General features: G+C 33.1%; 2 protein-coding genes across 2 annotated transcripts; one reads left to right on the top strand and one right to left on the bottom strand.

Annotated features, from left to right (window-relative positions):
* The first annotated feature begins 978 nt into the window (after positions 1-978).
* On the top strand, positions 979-5689 carry LOC141672284 (uncharacterized). Its single transcript, XM_074478856.1, has 2 exons — positions 979-2210; positions 5368-5689. The coding sequence occupies exons 1-2, from the start codon at positions 1262-1264 to the stop codon at positions 5379-5381; spliced, it is 963 nt and encodes a 320-aa protein (XP_074334957.1). The 5' UTR covers positions 979-1261; the 3' UTR covers positions 5382-5689.
* A 9234-nt stretch (positions 5690-14923) lies between these two features.
* LOC141673670 (protein LIGHT-DEPENDENT SHORT HYPOCOTYLS 10-like) lies at positions 14924-15478 on the bottom strand. Its single transcript, XM_074480415.1, has one exon. The coding sequence runs from the start codon at positions 15476-15478 to the stop codon at positions 14924-14926; it is 555 nt and encodes a 184-aa protein (XP_074336516.1).
* Positions 15479-15752: the final 274 nt, after the last annotated feature.

The raw sequence follows: 15752 nt of genomic DNA, 5'->3' as shown, positions 1-15752 counted from the left end.
AGAAATAATAAAATATTCTTTTCTAACCTTTTATATAATAATAAAATATTCTTTTCTGAATTTGTACATTCTTCCATTAAAATTAATTCCCGTCTTCAAAATTATAATTTCTTTTTATTTTAACTTAATTGTCATTTCCTTATTTTCCTTTCAATAAGCATGAAATATATAATTTTTTATTACAATATTCACATGATGTTGAATTCCTACAATTTATCACAAAATTATTAAGTTGTGAAAAAATTTAAATGATACTTAATTCTTACGATTCGTCACAAAATTCCAAAATAATATACACACATTGCAAAATTGATTTTTTTCATTAATTCATATAAAAATTAACCATTATTGTTACTCTAACATTTTAAAATAATAACATTTTATCAATGTCACAAGTTTAATAAATATTTAAATTTATCATGTGGATCAAACATGCATGAGTAAACATATTATTATTATTATTTGACACATAATTCAATTCAACAAATTATCGTCGTAGAGAGAGTCAAATATGTTAAACATCCTTGAAAGATTTTAGAATTATCGATTTTTAATAAATAATAATAACACAAATTAATGTCACGTGTTATAGACATGTGTTAAATCTAGCGCGTGTATTTAACTTACGATTTATCGTATTATAGATGATTTTTTGACATAATTCGACAAAACAAATTAAATCTTTATCAAGAACGTATTCTACATATAAAATAATTTGAAAATATTGTTTATTTATTTAAGACATTTACACATTCATAAACTTATAAATAAAATAATATTTTCCATGAAACATATACATTCATTTTCATATAAATGATATTTTTTATATCCATGAATGTAATGAAATTGATGTAATTTAATAAATTAGCATAAGAGATGTGAAAAAAATCAATAGCTAATACGTACCTTCTTAGTTTAATTTGAAATATCTCTATAAATTGGTTGTGTCGTTTAAATATCGAACGAGTTTCGTTTAAATGGAAAAACTAAAAATTCCGTTTAACTTTAACACAACAAAGTAGTCGGTCCTATTGTCCGATCTACTTCGCATCGCCCGTTTCAACCTCAAATCGTAAATGACGCCCACCACTCTCGCGCGTGTTCACGCGCACATCCCCGGCAAACTCACCGTTTGCGTTACTCACCCCCCACAATACACACAATACCCTAGAACTATACATACAAAACATCGGCGATTGCGATTGACTTCTCTCTCTCTGAATCAATCAAGTTTGTGTCTTTCTCTCTCTAAACAGAAACGATGGGCGATTTGACTCCGATGAAAGTTGTGAATCCTTCTCCGGCGACGAGAGTGATGCCGTTCCGTGAGGATTGCTGGAGTGAAGAAGCGACGGGGACGCTTGTTGATGCTTGGGGGAAGAGGTATGTGGATCTGAACCGGGGGAATCTCCGGCAGAAGGATTGGCAAGCGGTTGCTGATGTGGTGAATTCGTTGCACGGTCATACGAAGAAGCTGAGGAGGACTGATGTGCAGTGTAAGAATCGAATTGATACGATTAAGAAAAAGTATAAGGTTGAGAAGGCTAGGGTTTGTGAGACCAACGGGGAGTTTGTGAGTTCCTGGCCGTTTTTTGATAAATTAGATTCGTTGATCGGAGTGAAAAAAGAGACGTTTGTTAGGCGAGGGGGAGGAAGTGGTAGAGCTGAGGTTTATTCGAGGAACGGACCGCCTCCGATGGCGATTGCCTTGCGGAGAGAGGCTGAGAGGGAGGAGTTGCCGCTTGCGGTTGTGATGCCGCAGAAGCGGAGTGCTAGTGCTGTGGATGATTCGTATTTTAGGCGGAATTATTCTGCGGTGGCGGCTGCGGCTGCAAAAGGGGAGGTTGAGGATGAGGAGGATACTGAAGATGAGGATGAGGATGAGTATGAGGAGAGTGAGGAGAAAGGGGAGGAGAGAATGGAGGTGGAGGGGAAGCTTGGGGAGTTGGAAGGGGTTAGGATGTTGGCTGAAGCGATTAGAAGTTTTGGGGAAAAGTATGAGAGAATTGAACTGGAAAAGATGAGGCAGATGAGAGAGTTGGAGCTGAAGCGTATTGAAGTTGGGAGGGATGTGGAGCTGCAGAGGACTCAGATGCTTTATGATATGCAGATTCAGGTTGAGAAGATTAAGCGTGATAAGAAGAAGTCGTCCTCAAAGTCCTCGGGAATGGACAAGTCGTCGGGATTGGACAAGTCGTCGGGAGTGGATGGTAAGGGATCTTTTCTTTTTCTTTTGCTTTGGTTTTGATTTTATAATGCAGTTTGTTTCATACACAAGGTCAATAATTATTTGATAATATTGGGGATTAATTGGTCTTGTAGTGTTATCTGAAGTTTGTTAGTTTTCTATTCTGATTGTGCAATGGTGCATGACATGAGGTTTTGAAAGTTGTGAGGTGTGTGCTTAGTATTGCTAAACTTTTTAAAATGTTTTGTGTTTGTGTTTGTGTTTTTGTTGGCTAATTGCAATTTGTTCATATTAATCATTATGTTAAATTTGAATCGTTACGTGTTACCTGTTATCACTATGTTATTCGTGGGTGCCTTGTGGTATCAAAGTTGGCGCTTGAGCTTGAGACTGTAATTGCATCCTGAACTGTGAATTCTTAGTTTTGATAGTATCTTGTTTCGAGTAGTTATTTGATTATATTGGGGATTAATTGTTTTTGTAGTGTTATCTGAGTTTTGTTAGTTTTATATTCTAATTGTGCAATGGTGCATAACATGTGGTTTTGAAAGTTGTGAGGTGTGTGCTTAGTATTGCTGAACTTTTTAAAATGTGTGTGTGTGTTTGTGTATCTATTAGCTAAATGAATTTTGTTCCTCTGCATAAATTATTATGTTGAAACTTGAAATCATTACGTGGGGTTACCTGTTATCATTAAGTAATTTGTGGGTGTTTTGTGGTATCAAGTTGGTGCTTGAGGTTGAGATTGTAATTGCATCTTGAACTATGAATTCTTAGTTCTGATAGTATCTTGCTTCGAGTATATTTTGTGAGTCATTTTTTGGTTTCTTTGCTGAATTGTGAAACTGTGAAGAAGTTTGCTTGTTTAAATGGAATTATCTTAGAACATCGTATCGGTCCTGATTGCAAAACTTATGTGCTTTTCTGTGGGAAATTAGAATACTTTTAGTCATCTTTTTACATATTACCATCTATTTTGAGGAATTTTTTGTTTCCGTGTGTGTAATTGTAATTTGTAAACATATTTTAGGGTGTTTGTGTTTTTGTGTGTGTGTGGGGGGGGGGGTTTCTTGTGTAAATCATCTATTTCTTATATTTTCTAAGCTTTAGTCAACTGTAAGGATAACTTTTGCATGTCTTGATCACCTACTATCTAGTAATAGTGTTGTTAGGTTGTTTTTAATTGTAGTTGTATTGCAAAGGGTTTTTCTATTCTGAAGCTGAACAGAGTATTCTGAAGCTGAACAGAGTTTCACTGTCAACATATGCTTGCTTTTGTGGGGACAAAGTAATTTTTATAATGTCTTGGCCTAATTGTGATTAGGTCATGTAATTTGCTCTTGTTACGGGGACTGAAATTACTTTTGCTGCAAGCCTGGCTCACTCTTTTTTGAGGGGTAGATTACTTCATTTACTTTGATGTTGAGCCTTAAAATTCTCTATAAACAGTCACCTTTGTCTTCGTTGAGGCCAAACTATTTTCTTACGAAGGATTTTAAGATTGTTATATTAATATCTTTTTGGTTTCTGCAAGCTGAACTCTCAACTTTTTTGCTTTTTACATGATAAATCTAAGCAACCAAAATAAAAACTTATGTTCAATTTCAACCAAGCTTGCATACGAAGCAAATTTTGTTATCAAACAACTCTCTGTTCCTTATTACTATTGTAAACTTCTTTTGTATCATTTTACTGTACCCCTTCCGCCTAATGTGCATCTGTGTGTGACTTCAACATGAGAGTAAAAGTAAAGCCTTGAGGCCATGTATGTTTCTTTGGATTATATTCCCAACTATTGAGCTTATTTACTCTAGTATGTGACTTTAACATGAGAGTAAAAGTAAAGCCTTGAGGCCATGTATGTTTCTTTGGATTATATTCCCAACTATTGAGCTTATTTACTCTAGTATGGAAGGGCTATTATCTATGAACTTCATTTTTATCATTTTTTAGCTCATTTTGGTGGCACTATAACACCTTGTGAGGGGTTAGTAGTAAATTACCCGAAATTGAACTAAAATATGATCCAAGGTCAGTTTATGGATGTAATTATATGAAGGGATAATGTGTGGTGAAATGGATAGAAGTAATAGATAGTGAAGGGAATATATTCCTTGCAAACAAGTTTAGTCTTGCTTTGAGTTCTCAAATGGTGCTTGTGTATTAAAGCCAATTCACTGTCTTCTTATGTTAATGAGAAGTCGATTTATAGTTGATTGTCTTTTAAACTCTCTCCTGCTTTTGTAGTTCTTTTTAAACCTGAAAAGAACTATTTCCTTGCTTACTGTTCCTCTCCGTGCTGATGCTGGTGATGTGTATTTTGAAGCTGATAACTTGAAAGAATCTTTGATAACTTGAAAGAGCATGCCCAAAAACACTACGGGGGAAGGGTCTGTTGGTATATTGTACAGAGATCTCTGTACTTCTGATCTTTTATCAATTTAATCTGCCAATCTCTGAGATAAAAACAATCAATCTTTTCTTTGTGAAGTCTAACCCTCTTTGGTACTGTTTTAAAAGGGTTAGTTACGGGGTGAACTGTTTGTTTAATAAACTGTCCTGGATTTTTTATGGAGTCAGTAGTATGTTCTGTGTTAGAGAATTCTAAATAAGCTAGAACTCTAGTAAGAGCAGGTCAAACCTAACTGGGGCTGCCGTCCGGGTGGGGGGGGGGTCTTCTCCTTTTTACAGAGATCTCTGTCTGTGTAATCTGCCTGTCTTTGAGATAAAAAATAAATGTTCTTTTTTTGTGAAGCCTTTCCCTCGGTACCGCTTACCACAGAGTTATTACAGTAGCAATTTTTTGTGTAATAACCAACTTGGTATTTTATGTGGTCAGTAATATGGTGTTGCCTTGATAACATTGTGCACTTGAATATAGCTAGTGCGATACTTGTCACACCTGTGCCTGGAAGCATTATGTTCAAATATGAAAATGACATTTGATAGTTTGCTGATTTAGATTATTAGGTTGCTCAAAACTTAATTCCATCTGTTTCATGTTATCAGTTAGCTGGTTAGATGATTTGAAATACTTGGTGAAGTGCAAAGTGCAACCTTGCTAGTTAAATTTGAACTTTCATGTCCAAAGTGCGTTCTTAATCAATTTTGTTGAACAGCTCTATAATTTGATGATCTTACTAATATCACTAAGAAGTTTTTTTAATACTGTTTTGCAGATATATATAGCTAGCTCTACCTGAAAGGTTTCTGCTTGTCATTTATCTTGGTGCACTTAGGCAGGCTTGGTGAAGAGGTGGATGATGTTATAGCCAGTTAGCATTAAACTAAGAAAGTAGACGGAGGAGGTTTAATTCTTAGTATAATATATATATCTTATTAGTGATTGCTGTTAAAAAATTGAAGTCTATATTTAACTGCGGTGACTCCTTATTGGGAGAGTAGGAATGCCCTCGATTTTAACAACAATCTATGCACACCAGCGACCAAAGAGTTTTGCAGTTTGACTGCCATTATACAAATGATCCATCTTTTGAACAATTATGTGTTTTGTTTCCTTTGCATCAAATTTAATCAACTGCTGTGCTTTGTTAATTTCTCGTAATCATGCATCATTCTTTTTTGTTAGTAACTAATTAACAAGTAACTCTGCATCTTTTTATGAATTTGCTTGCTTGACTGTCTCATTGGATTTGTCCAATTCTTGACCTCCAAAACATTGCGTAAAAACACAAAGTGCCAAATGTTATTGCTTTCTCGAGGGGGTTCTCATTGTATTGTTTCTATGATACTTGCCTAAAAGCGGACACATATTTGTTTTGTTTTGTCAAGTGTCGTTTTCTCATGGTTTAGTTTATGCATATACCTTCGTGTGGGATGAAGTGGAATATCTTAAAGTTTCACCTGACCAATATTTTACCATGTCATATTTATGCTGAAAATTACCGTAGAAATAATATTGATTAGTCATTTAAAATTTAGACCCAACTCAACATTTTAGTATGAACTTTAAACTAAGTCTCGGAATCACCCCCCCCCCCTTCCTTTTCTGCATGGATCTGCTAGTGTGCATGCTGATCTGCGAGCTCTAAACATACAAGAAAACAACAATAGAATAATACTATACTTCTATAATATTTTGTATAAGATTCATTGTTTAAGTATGCTGATATTGGTAAGCCCATGATTTAGACATTTGTCTCAAGTTAGATGCAAATTATACTAATACCAGTGCAGCCTGATGTTGCAAATTAAGGAAGACACATCTGGTCCATTGGTGTATTGTTTATATTATGTGCAGCATTTTTATTTTATCACCCGTTTTATGAGGAATCCAGATCTTTTGTGTTTGGTTGGGGCCGAAAGAAATTAAATATTACTAATGTAATAGATGGAATTAGAGGAAATTAATGGGAATTGAAAGGTAGAATTTGGAAAATGAATGAGTTAGTATAAAACTTGGGAAGAAAATAAATTTGGTAAGAAATGGAACATTCCTTATAAAATTAGAGCGTTTAAATTATAACTTAGATGGTTAAGAATGAAATAAGCCAAAAAAACAAAAGTTTTGAACATTGGTCATTTTATACTCGGGTATCTCATGATTCCATTTTGAATCATTTTCCTTTTACTCAAACTAAACCCAACATCAGTGGTATTAGTGTAAATATTAGTGTTTCGCTTAGCAGCTGGTAATTAATGGATCAGGAATGTGGACTCCAACGAACCAGATATACAGTTAAGATAAACTCAACAAGGAATTTACACAATATTACTCAACTACCAGCATCTAATATATAGATAATACAAGGAGGAGCTACGTGCAAATTCAAAATTACAACGCATACATTTGAAAGCTGCGAATCAGCTTTCGATACTTCCATCATATACATACATGTCGAATATTATTTGAAAAGTAGGTATCCTAGCCAGACTCTAAGTTGAAGAATCTATTTGATCAGCTGCTGAGAGAAAGGGAATAAAGCATTTGCGAAGCAGGCATGTATTTCCTTGACACTTAGTGCCTATTCGAACCAAAGCTGCATCCTATACCTGCAAATACATTTCAGAGCAAAAGGAAATGATTAATCTCCGAGAGTAATATAGAAACTTGGCAGCTAGCTATGTACATTATCTATCCTAGCGATGCGTCACCAATTTGGTTAGTCGTTTAAACGGATGAATGACTAGCGGAAAAGTTGTTGTACAAAATGTGAATATGTAAATGTATACTATACGTCCAATACCTTCATATAATTCAAAGGACTAGAATCTTGGACTTATAAATTCAGTAGTCATCTCAATCAGAGAATCACACACCATCTATATAATTCAGTACACTGCTGTGAGAATGTCCTCTCACCGTATATTGGACCCACTAGTAAACATGTAGTATTCATTTAAATGCATGAATTTAAACGTCAACTTTGCTAATATATTCCACAACAGCCTACTTTCAACTCAGATAATTTTTTTTAACTCAAATTCTGTTTGTTGTCATCCATGTTTATGTTACCCTCTATCCCACTACGGTTGTCTCGTCGGGCACGGGAAGTTTGACACACATTTTAATACTTTTCTAAGATTAAAGTATAGTTATATAAATTATTTTAATTATTTTATTTTAAGTAAAACTTTAATATTTAAAGTTTTTTACAGAAAAATAAAATTTTGAAAATAAATTACGAAAGTATACATTTTTAAAATACGTGTTCGAATGTTGAAAAAAAAACATGCAGTGAATTGAATGGTATACAGGTAGTCGGTATTATTGTCCAAATATCAATTCATGTGGAACAATGTGACAAAGATGATTGTAAAATCAATCTCCTCCAGCAAAGAGTCGATACAAAGTGAATTATGAGATGAAGAGACTAACTAAGTGAACTAATAAAATAAAAATCAAGGGGTCAAACTAATCTGATTATGCCAAGATGAGGGGATCTAAACAGGCTAGCTAGCCAACCTTGATCTATTCATAATTCCATAACAAGAAAGCAGTATACAGACATGGTCAGTCCAGGTAGATAGTTAAATCCAGCCTGACAGAAATGATAAAACTATGCAGATATTGTTCATGCACTAGTCCTGTTTTGAAGAAAGTGTGTCGATGCTACTCGATCGACAGAACGTTCAATTACACCGAGGTTTTAAGAATTTTTCAGGCTGACAGCAGCGCTAAGCATAATGTTTAGCGATAACAACGACCTTTGACATAATGTGGGAGCAGACTTTACGGTAGCATTACATGTATATTTGATAACAAGGTTTACCGGACATAAACACCAGTTTCTGTGTAGCGGCATGCCGTGACAGAATGTTTCAAACAGTAACCTTGGCGGTGAATGTGTTAGAGACGCAAAAACCTTAACACAACGTTTTTAGTCAAATAGTCAATTATTTCAAAAAGGCTCCGAAAATCTAAGGCAAAATTTCATCTACTTCACAATACCCAAGTCCTAATACTACAAGAAAATAGACCAATTACTACGGACATAACTGTTGTAAACTAGAGTGGGAATATTTTAGACGCACATGATTTTCTTGTCATTTTGTTTGTTATTATAATAACTCAAACCCACGACCGAATAGATACATGATGCACCAACCTATCACATATAAGTGCGCAAAATAGCTAGCAATTTGGTGTAAACCAGTTATTGCCTTATTCTTATAAAGTCTCAAACGCAAGTCAGTGTTACAACTTACAAAACATCCACAACTTGTAGATGAAAAAAGAAGATTGAAAAATATTATACACTTAAATAATTTCTAATTGTTATCTTAAATAAGTCACTAGAAATACTAATATAAAAAACATGTCAATAGAAATAAATACTTGCATTGAAACTTTTCACCCAATCTTTAACAAGGTAAGCCCTTAATCTTAAAAAGTTGTTTAAATGACTTCATTAACGTTAATAATTAATTTAACTATGTACACTAATTATTATTATTATTATTATTATTATTATTATTATTATTATTATTATTATTATTGACAACAGTATTTGGCACAACACGGAAACGTAGGATAGGCCAGCCACATTTCTCGTAAGGATTCTTACACGAGAAATTCTTTAATACCTTAAATTCACAATGCCAACCTTTAATCTACAAGAGTTTTTTTGAATTTACAAAAAAGATAAGAGAAACCCTTAGGATTTTAATTTTAATAAACGATTTTTATACGTTACATCATAATATTATTAATATAGGGATAAATTACCCTAAATGAAATAAAATAAATCTTAATTAAAATAAATAATAACTAAAGGTAGTATGATGCAATATTTTAGTATGATCATGCACAATCTCCTCGTCCTCCAGAAAATCTTATGATGCAAAATCTCAATTTTGCATGATTATGCAATCCAACATACATTCTCTAGTGTGATCATGCAATCTTGAACGTGATCATGTATTTACTTTTCTCACGTCTTATTACACAATTACAAATATAACCATTTCGTAATACAAGAGGCTTTTGCATTTGAATTCTTACATTTTATCAAACACTTTGTAATCATTGTTGTTGAAAAGATTTATAAATTATCTAGGTGTTGTCTCAACCATAAAATTGATATTTATTAATTTTAAATAAACCACTCTTATTGATTGTTTTGCAAGCTGCCGCAATGTTTCATTGCGGCGGGTGAGTACACCCGCAATGAAACAATGCTGCTGTATCCCATCCAATGATGGCTGGGGATCAGTTTCCTATATATATATGTATATTGTGTGTATTTGTATATGAGTAACATTAGATAACAAAAATAATATTCAAAAAGGAAAAATATAATAATTTTGAGTAAATTTCATCAACTGAAGTTGCCACATTAGCCACTTCAAACTACTCAGCATCCACAAAACTAAGATCCTAACATCCGTTTTAGAGTTGGTTTAACAAAATAAAATTGAATCAGATATTTTTAAAAGTTAAATATTTACAAATACAAAACTTTTAGTTTAGAGGCATGGAAAATAAAACATCAATAATTCAAGTATGATCGATTTATGTTGTCAAATTTTTTATTTTAGAGACATGGATAATAAAACAGCAATAATTCAAGTAGGGTTATTTACAGATTGTTTTGGTCCAGATTCTTGTTTTTTTCGAACCGAACCAGTAAGAACGGTTTTTTAAAATTCAAAATCAAACCAGAGCAATTAAATGTTGAGACCAAACCAAATCAGACCATAAAATAACGAATTGGTTCGGTTCCGAACCACAATTTGAACTTAAACATTTACTTTGTTTTGTTTTTATTAAACTTACAACTAAACAGTTATTTAAGTCAATGTAATATAAAATTTATTATATATTACATATAAGTGTGTGATATATATTTACAAATATTTAGTTTATATATGACTTTCATATAATTTAATTTAAATTAAATAATATTATGTATATGAAGTAGAGTATAACTACGACATATTAACAATTAACTAAGTTTTTATTTAAAAAGTAGTTTGATATTTTTAATATAATATACACTCACATACACAAAATCATAATTTATAATCATAACTCACATGTATATATTATAATTTTTGTATATTATTACATAACGTTCCGGTTTGGTTTAAACGGTTTTAATTTATTGAAAACCATAACCAAACCATTTATGCGTAAACGATCCGGTTAACCGAACCATTAAAAACGGTTTTAACGATTTCGGTTTTCCTTGATTCGGATTGTCATGGTCCGGTCCGGATTTACGGTTTGACGGATTTTTTGAACACCCCTAAATTCAAGTATGATTGATTTATGTTATCAAATTATTTTTAGTAAAACTTTTGGTATAATAAATGAAAATTCCCGACTACCCAAGAAAGTTCGGAGTTAAACTTCCGAAGACGTGGATGGTGATTTCTCGGTAGAATAGATGGGATTCACATAGATTCTAAGGATCAATGGTGTTCAACTAATTTCTAGCCACTCAAAAATCCTAGAATTATGATATTACACGAGAGTTTATGCTTTCAATATCGACGCGTGTGTCTTGAAAAAATCCAGTGAAATGCCTAACCGCAATATGTAGGAATCAAGATCCATTATATAGTTCTAAATTAGGATTGTTTTTTTTATGGTATATCACTTATATAGTGGGATTACCACTGTTATTTTAGTTAACTTGTTTATATATCCTCTGATAACCGGTCAATTATCTGTTTAATTCATAACTTCTTTTATTATAATAACAACATCATATAAAGTAGAATATTAACTACATCTTAAACCGTGACTCTGTCCAGCTTTTGCAAAATTTGTTCCTCGAAAACCATGTCTGGAAACTATAACATGATAGTCATCCATGATAACTATAAGTTTTGGGCTATGCATTAGAAGAATATTGGATCCATTATCCGATAATTGTGAGTTTTGAGCTATGCATGAGAAGAATTTTGGATCCATTCTTCAATTCCTGATTGCTCCTTAAAATAATTTATGGGCTATCTTGGTTAGTCCGGAAGCTCTCATTACTATCCATTTCTCATATGTATTGGATACTAGATCTCAAAAAGCATAGATCTGATTCATGCATGCATAAACACGCACATAACTCTATACTTATTGGAAAATTCGACCGAGATTGACATGTTTCTATATATAAAAAATTAAATAAGAAAAAGTTTCACATTCGTTAAAAACTTTAATAGGTGATATTTTTGCCTCCCGTTGTAAATTTTAAAAAAATATAATAATATTCTAAGTTATGAGTCCAACATAGACCTTCCAATGAATTACAAAGAACACCCATCAAATGACATCATATATATATAATAAGAGCAAGATAATAAGAGTAAGAGGGATAACATCTAAGTACTGTCGAAGGTGGATGTTTCGATACTCACTATCGGCAAATGTGAATCTAATATTCATAATTTCATATTAAAGATCTTGTCATACTCTTATGTCCACTACGAAAATTAATTGATCATCTTAGGCGTAACATCTTATCGACTCAAGAGATCGTGAAAAAAGGCTGCAGAAGGAAGATAGGTAATGGCAAAGATACCTTTGTTTGGAAGGTCATTTGGATTCCAATAGCGGAGAATGACATGCTTACAACTGAAATGCCAGACCAGTTAGCAGATATTAAAGTGGAAAATTGACGCAAATTAGAGGAAAGAACTGGGATGAAGAGTTTCGAGAGAAATCTGTAATGATCGGGGAAGGTTATTAATTTTAAAAATTAAATTGCCTAGGAGGGAGATAAAGGACTCGTGGTATTGAATATTTGATGAAAAAGGGGGATTTACAGTTAGGAGTTGCTATAGTCAGTTAAGAGGGGAGAGTAGCATGTCAAATGCAAGTTATTGGAGGATGATATGGTCATTGAAGCTACCAAATAAGGTTGTCCATTTTGTATGGCGATTTTGTTTACCAACTGCCATGGATCTGAGAAGTAAACGTATTGATATTGAGGTTGGTTGCTCGTGGTGTCATGCTCACGAGGAAAATAGTATATGTGTATTATATTGATTGCATATTCGCTAAATCGGTCCGGGCTGATGTAGGTTTATCAAATTTAATCATGTACATGCCAAGTTATATTATATTTGATGTATTTGTAAAAAAATTTGCTCAATGTTCAAGGATCAGGCTGCTGTAGTGGCTCTATTTTACTGAAATATATGAAATTGTCGTAATAAATGAGTATAAGATGACATTAACATGCCTGTGTATGGAACTAAAACAACAACACAATGGTTATTAGATGAGGGGAAGAATGCTCAAAAGGAAGATGCGAAACAAAAACGAGGTCAAAATCTTGATAGTAAGGTGTGGAAGAAACCAGCTATGGGATGGGTTAAAATTAATACGGATGCACCGATTACTCCAGGAATTCAATACATAGGAACTGATGTTGTGATCAAAGATGAAGATGGTCATTTTTTGCACGCGAGATGTATGAAAATATAGGAGATTGGAGTGTCACCGAAGCAGAGGGTCGAAGCCTTAAGGACGCTATTGGTTGGAATGAATGTTTGGGGTTTTTAAAAAGTGTATTTTTCGAAAGGGATTAACGAAAGTCCTGACAAATCCAATTTTCACTCAATTGTAGCTGAACGTATTGATATTTTTCAGTAATGTACAATTTATTTACAATTCTGCGAACCCAGTAGCTCATATGTTATCTCCAACTTCTATTTCTATGCCAGGTTTTCTTGAACGGGGAATGTCAATGAATTGATGTATTAAACTTTGATGTGATTTAAGAAATATGTACTTTTATTTTTTTAAAAAAATTGTATTTAAATTTCTAAATTTGTAAAATTTAGAGTTAATAGTAATTTTAAAATAATAGTAAGTTGTTGGCGGAATTGATCCCTAAATCTTGGCATAACTATAAATTATCCTTTTAACACTAATAAAGAGAATAGATTCTAATATTAAAAATACACGACTAAATAGAAAGCATTCTAATATTCAAAATACACTACTATAGAGAAAACATTCTAATATTCACACATTCTAATATTCACATACTAAATTGGTATTATTATTTTTAAATATATGAACCGACACTTTAATCAAGAGTACGTAGTGGTAAAATTTTGATGAATGATGAAGCCGGTAAAAATTTCTTGTAATTGTCCTGATTTATTGTCTAGCATTATTATGCTACAAGTTATATAAATTATCTTATATTCACTGTTCTTTTTATAGTTTGCAGTCTTGCATTTTCTTCTTACAAATTGTAACGTTCCGAATTTTTAAAATTTAATTCTAACTATTAAAAAAGTAAAATATAAAAGAGAAAGCAATATAATATAAACAAATCTATAATACACCCAATTAATATATTAAGTTAATTTAAACTTGTACTTTGTATAAGTGATTTTAAAAAGGAGACAGACAAATCTCACATGCATTTTGGAAGAAACAGCAATTAGGCAAAAACTAATTACTACTTATCCTAGTATCTCCGCATTCAGCTGAATTTTTTTGGTTATGACACACTTATATATACATAAATTAGTTGCCAATATACCAGGTGACAATGCAACTAAAAATTGTTAAGTGAAGGACACACATATAATTTCTTTTAGTAATATAGAAATTTTTTAATGATATATTCTGATGAGAGCTCGTCACGCGAAGAATATTTAGATAGACATATATGTAAATGGATAGTATAGAATGTGCAATTCTGGAAGCAAGTACTAACACACATTTGTATGATGTATCACATGACCAACCATCCATGGGGAGCAGAAGATCATGGAGAATCCCCAAAGAGCCAAAAACAGGAAAAAAGTAAACTTTTAATCAATAGATTCATTTAATTAAATAATCTATATTAAACAGTGTTTTGCATGATATGACAGTGAGCACCTAAAAAAAAAGAATAGATCGATCACTATAGATTTGCTCGATCAGTTCCTCAAAGGGGAAAAAAACTGTTTTATCTTGTTTAATACTGCGTTTTAATTAAGTTTAAAGCAGTCTTCTAGATAGTTTCACAAATCAGTGTCATTTTACTATTGTAAGGATTTTTAAGATCAGTAAGATCTGTTTACATCTTAATTACTTCCCAGTGAATCTGGGTAAGTTTAGTTTGTTTTATAAACACAAATCATAGTATATGATTATATAAGCTAGGGTTTACAGTTTCTGAATTAGGGTTTGGATTCACTGCAACTTACAATTTAATCTGAATTTTAAGCGATGTTCAATAGTAAAAAGTAAACAGTAACTATTCATGATGTATATATGTAGGAGTGATAATGAAAATTACCGTGATTGCGTGAGGTGTTTGTTTAAGTAGTTTGTTTGGAAAACTTAGCTTGATCTTGATCAATTGTTTTACTTGGAAGCTTCCTCTTCTTCTTCTTCTTGTAAGGAATTCCTCTAGCTTTAGCTTGACACTCCTTGACTTCGCGTAAATAAACGCGAATAGCTCCATTTCCAAATGGGTTTTTCTCTGGTGATCCGCCATTCTCTTCATAGGCAGCTCTAAGCCGTCCGATGAGTGCATCAAGGCTTCCCCAAGCTTGCCTAAGAGGACAAGTACAAGGAGCAGGAGGGTCAGGTTGTCCGTAAAAAACACACCCGAGTAAGTGAACCTTTGTCTTCCCAAACTGATCTAGGTATCTAAGGAACTCAAGTACATGGTTGCAGTTACACTGTGATAGTGACACTGGTGGCCTTTGATTTTTCAAGTATTGCCCGAAAGTGTTCCAATCTCTTCGTTTTTGTGACTCGTATCGGCTCAGAGGAGCGGGAGCCTGAGGCTGAACCGATACGAGTTGTTCGTTAACGGATCGTGTCGATGATCCTTCAGCAAAATCTTTAGGTATTATTTCGGTTGACATAATTAATGAATTCTAGATGTGGAAAAATTTCTATTTTGAAATAGGGCAAAAAATAGGAAAGGAGGGGGGGGGGGGGGGCGGTGAAGAAGGGTGAAAGAAAAGATGTGTTAGAGCAGTGGAGAAAGATGAATATCACATCCTTGAGTCTAGTGAGGAGACATTTCATGGGCCCTCTTTGGAGGTGCCTTTGTTCCTCTCACTCACTCACTCTCCTTTATTTTTCATCACTAGTATTCTCATGGTTTTGAATTTTCTCCCCTTTAAATTGACACTA

This window comes from Apium graveolens, chromosome 7, assembly GCF_009905375.1.
Source record: "Apium graveolens cultivar Ventura chromosome 7, ASM990537v1, whole genome shotgun sequence".
In the NCBI taxonomy this organism is placed as follows: Eukaryota; Viridiplantae; Streptophyta; class Magnoliopsida; order Apiales; family Apiaceae; genus Apium; species Apium graveolens.
Note: the sequence above shows the minus strand (reverse complement) of the source record. Positions and strands in the feature narration are given on the sequence as shown.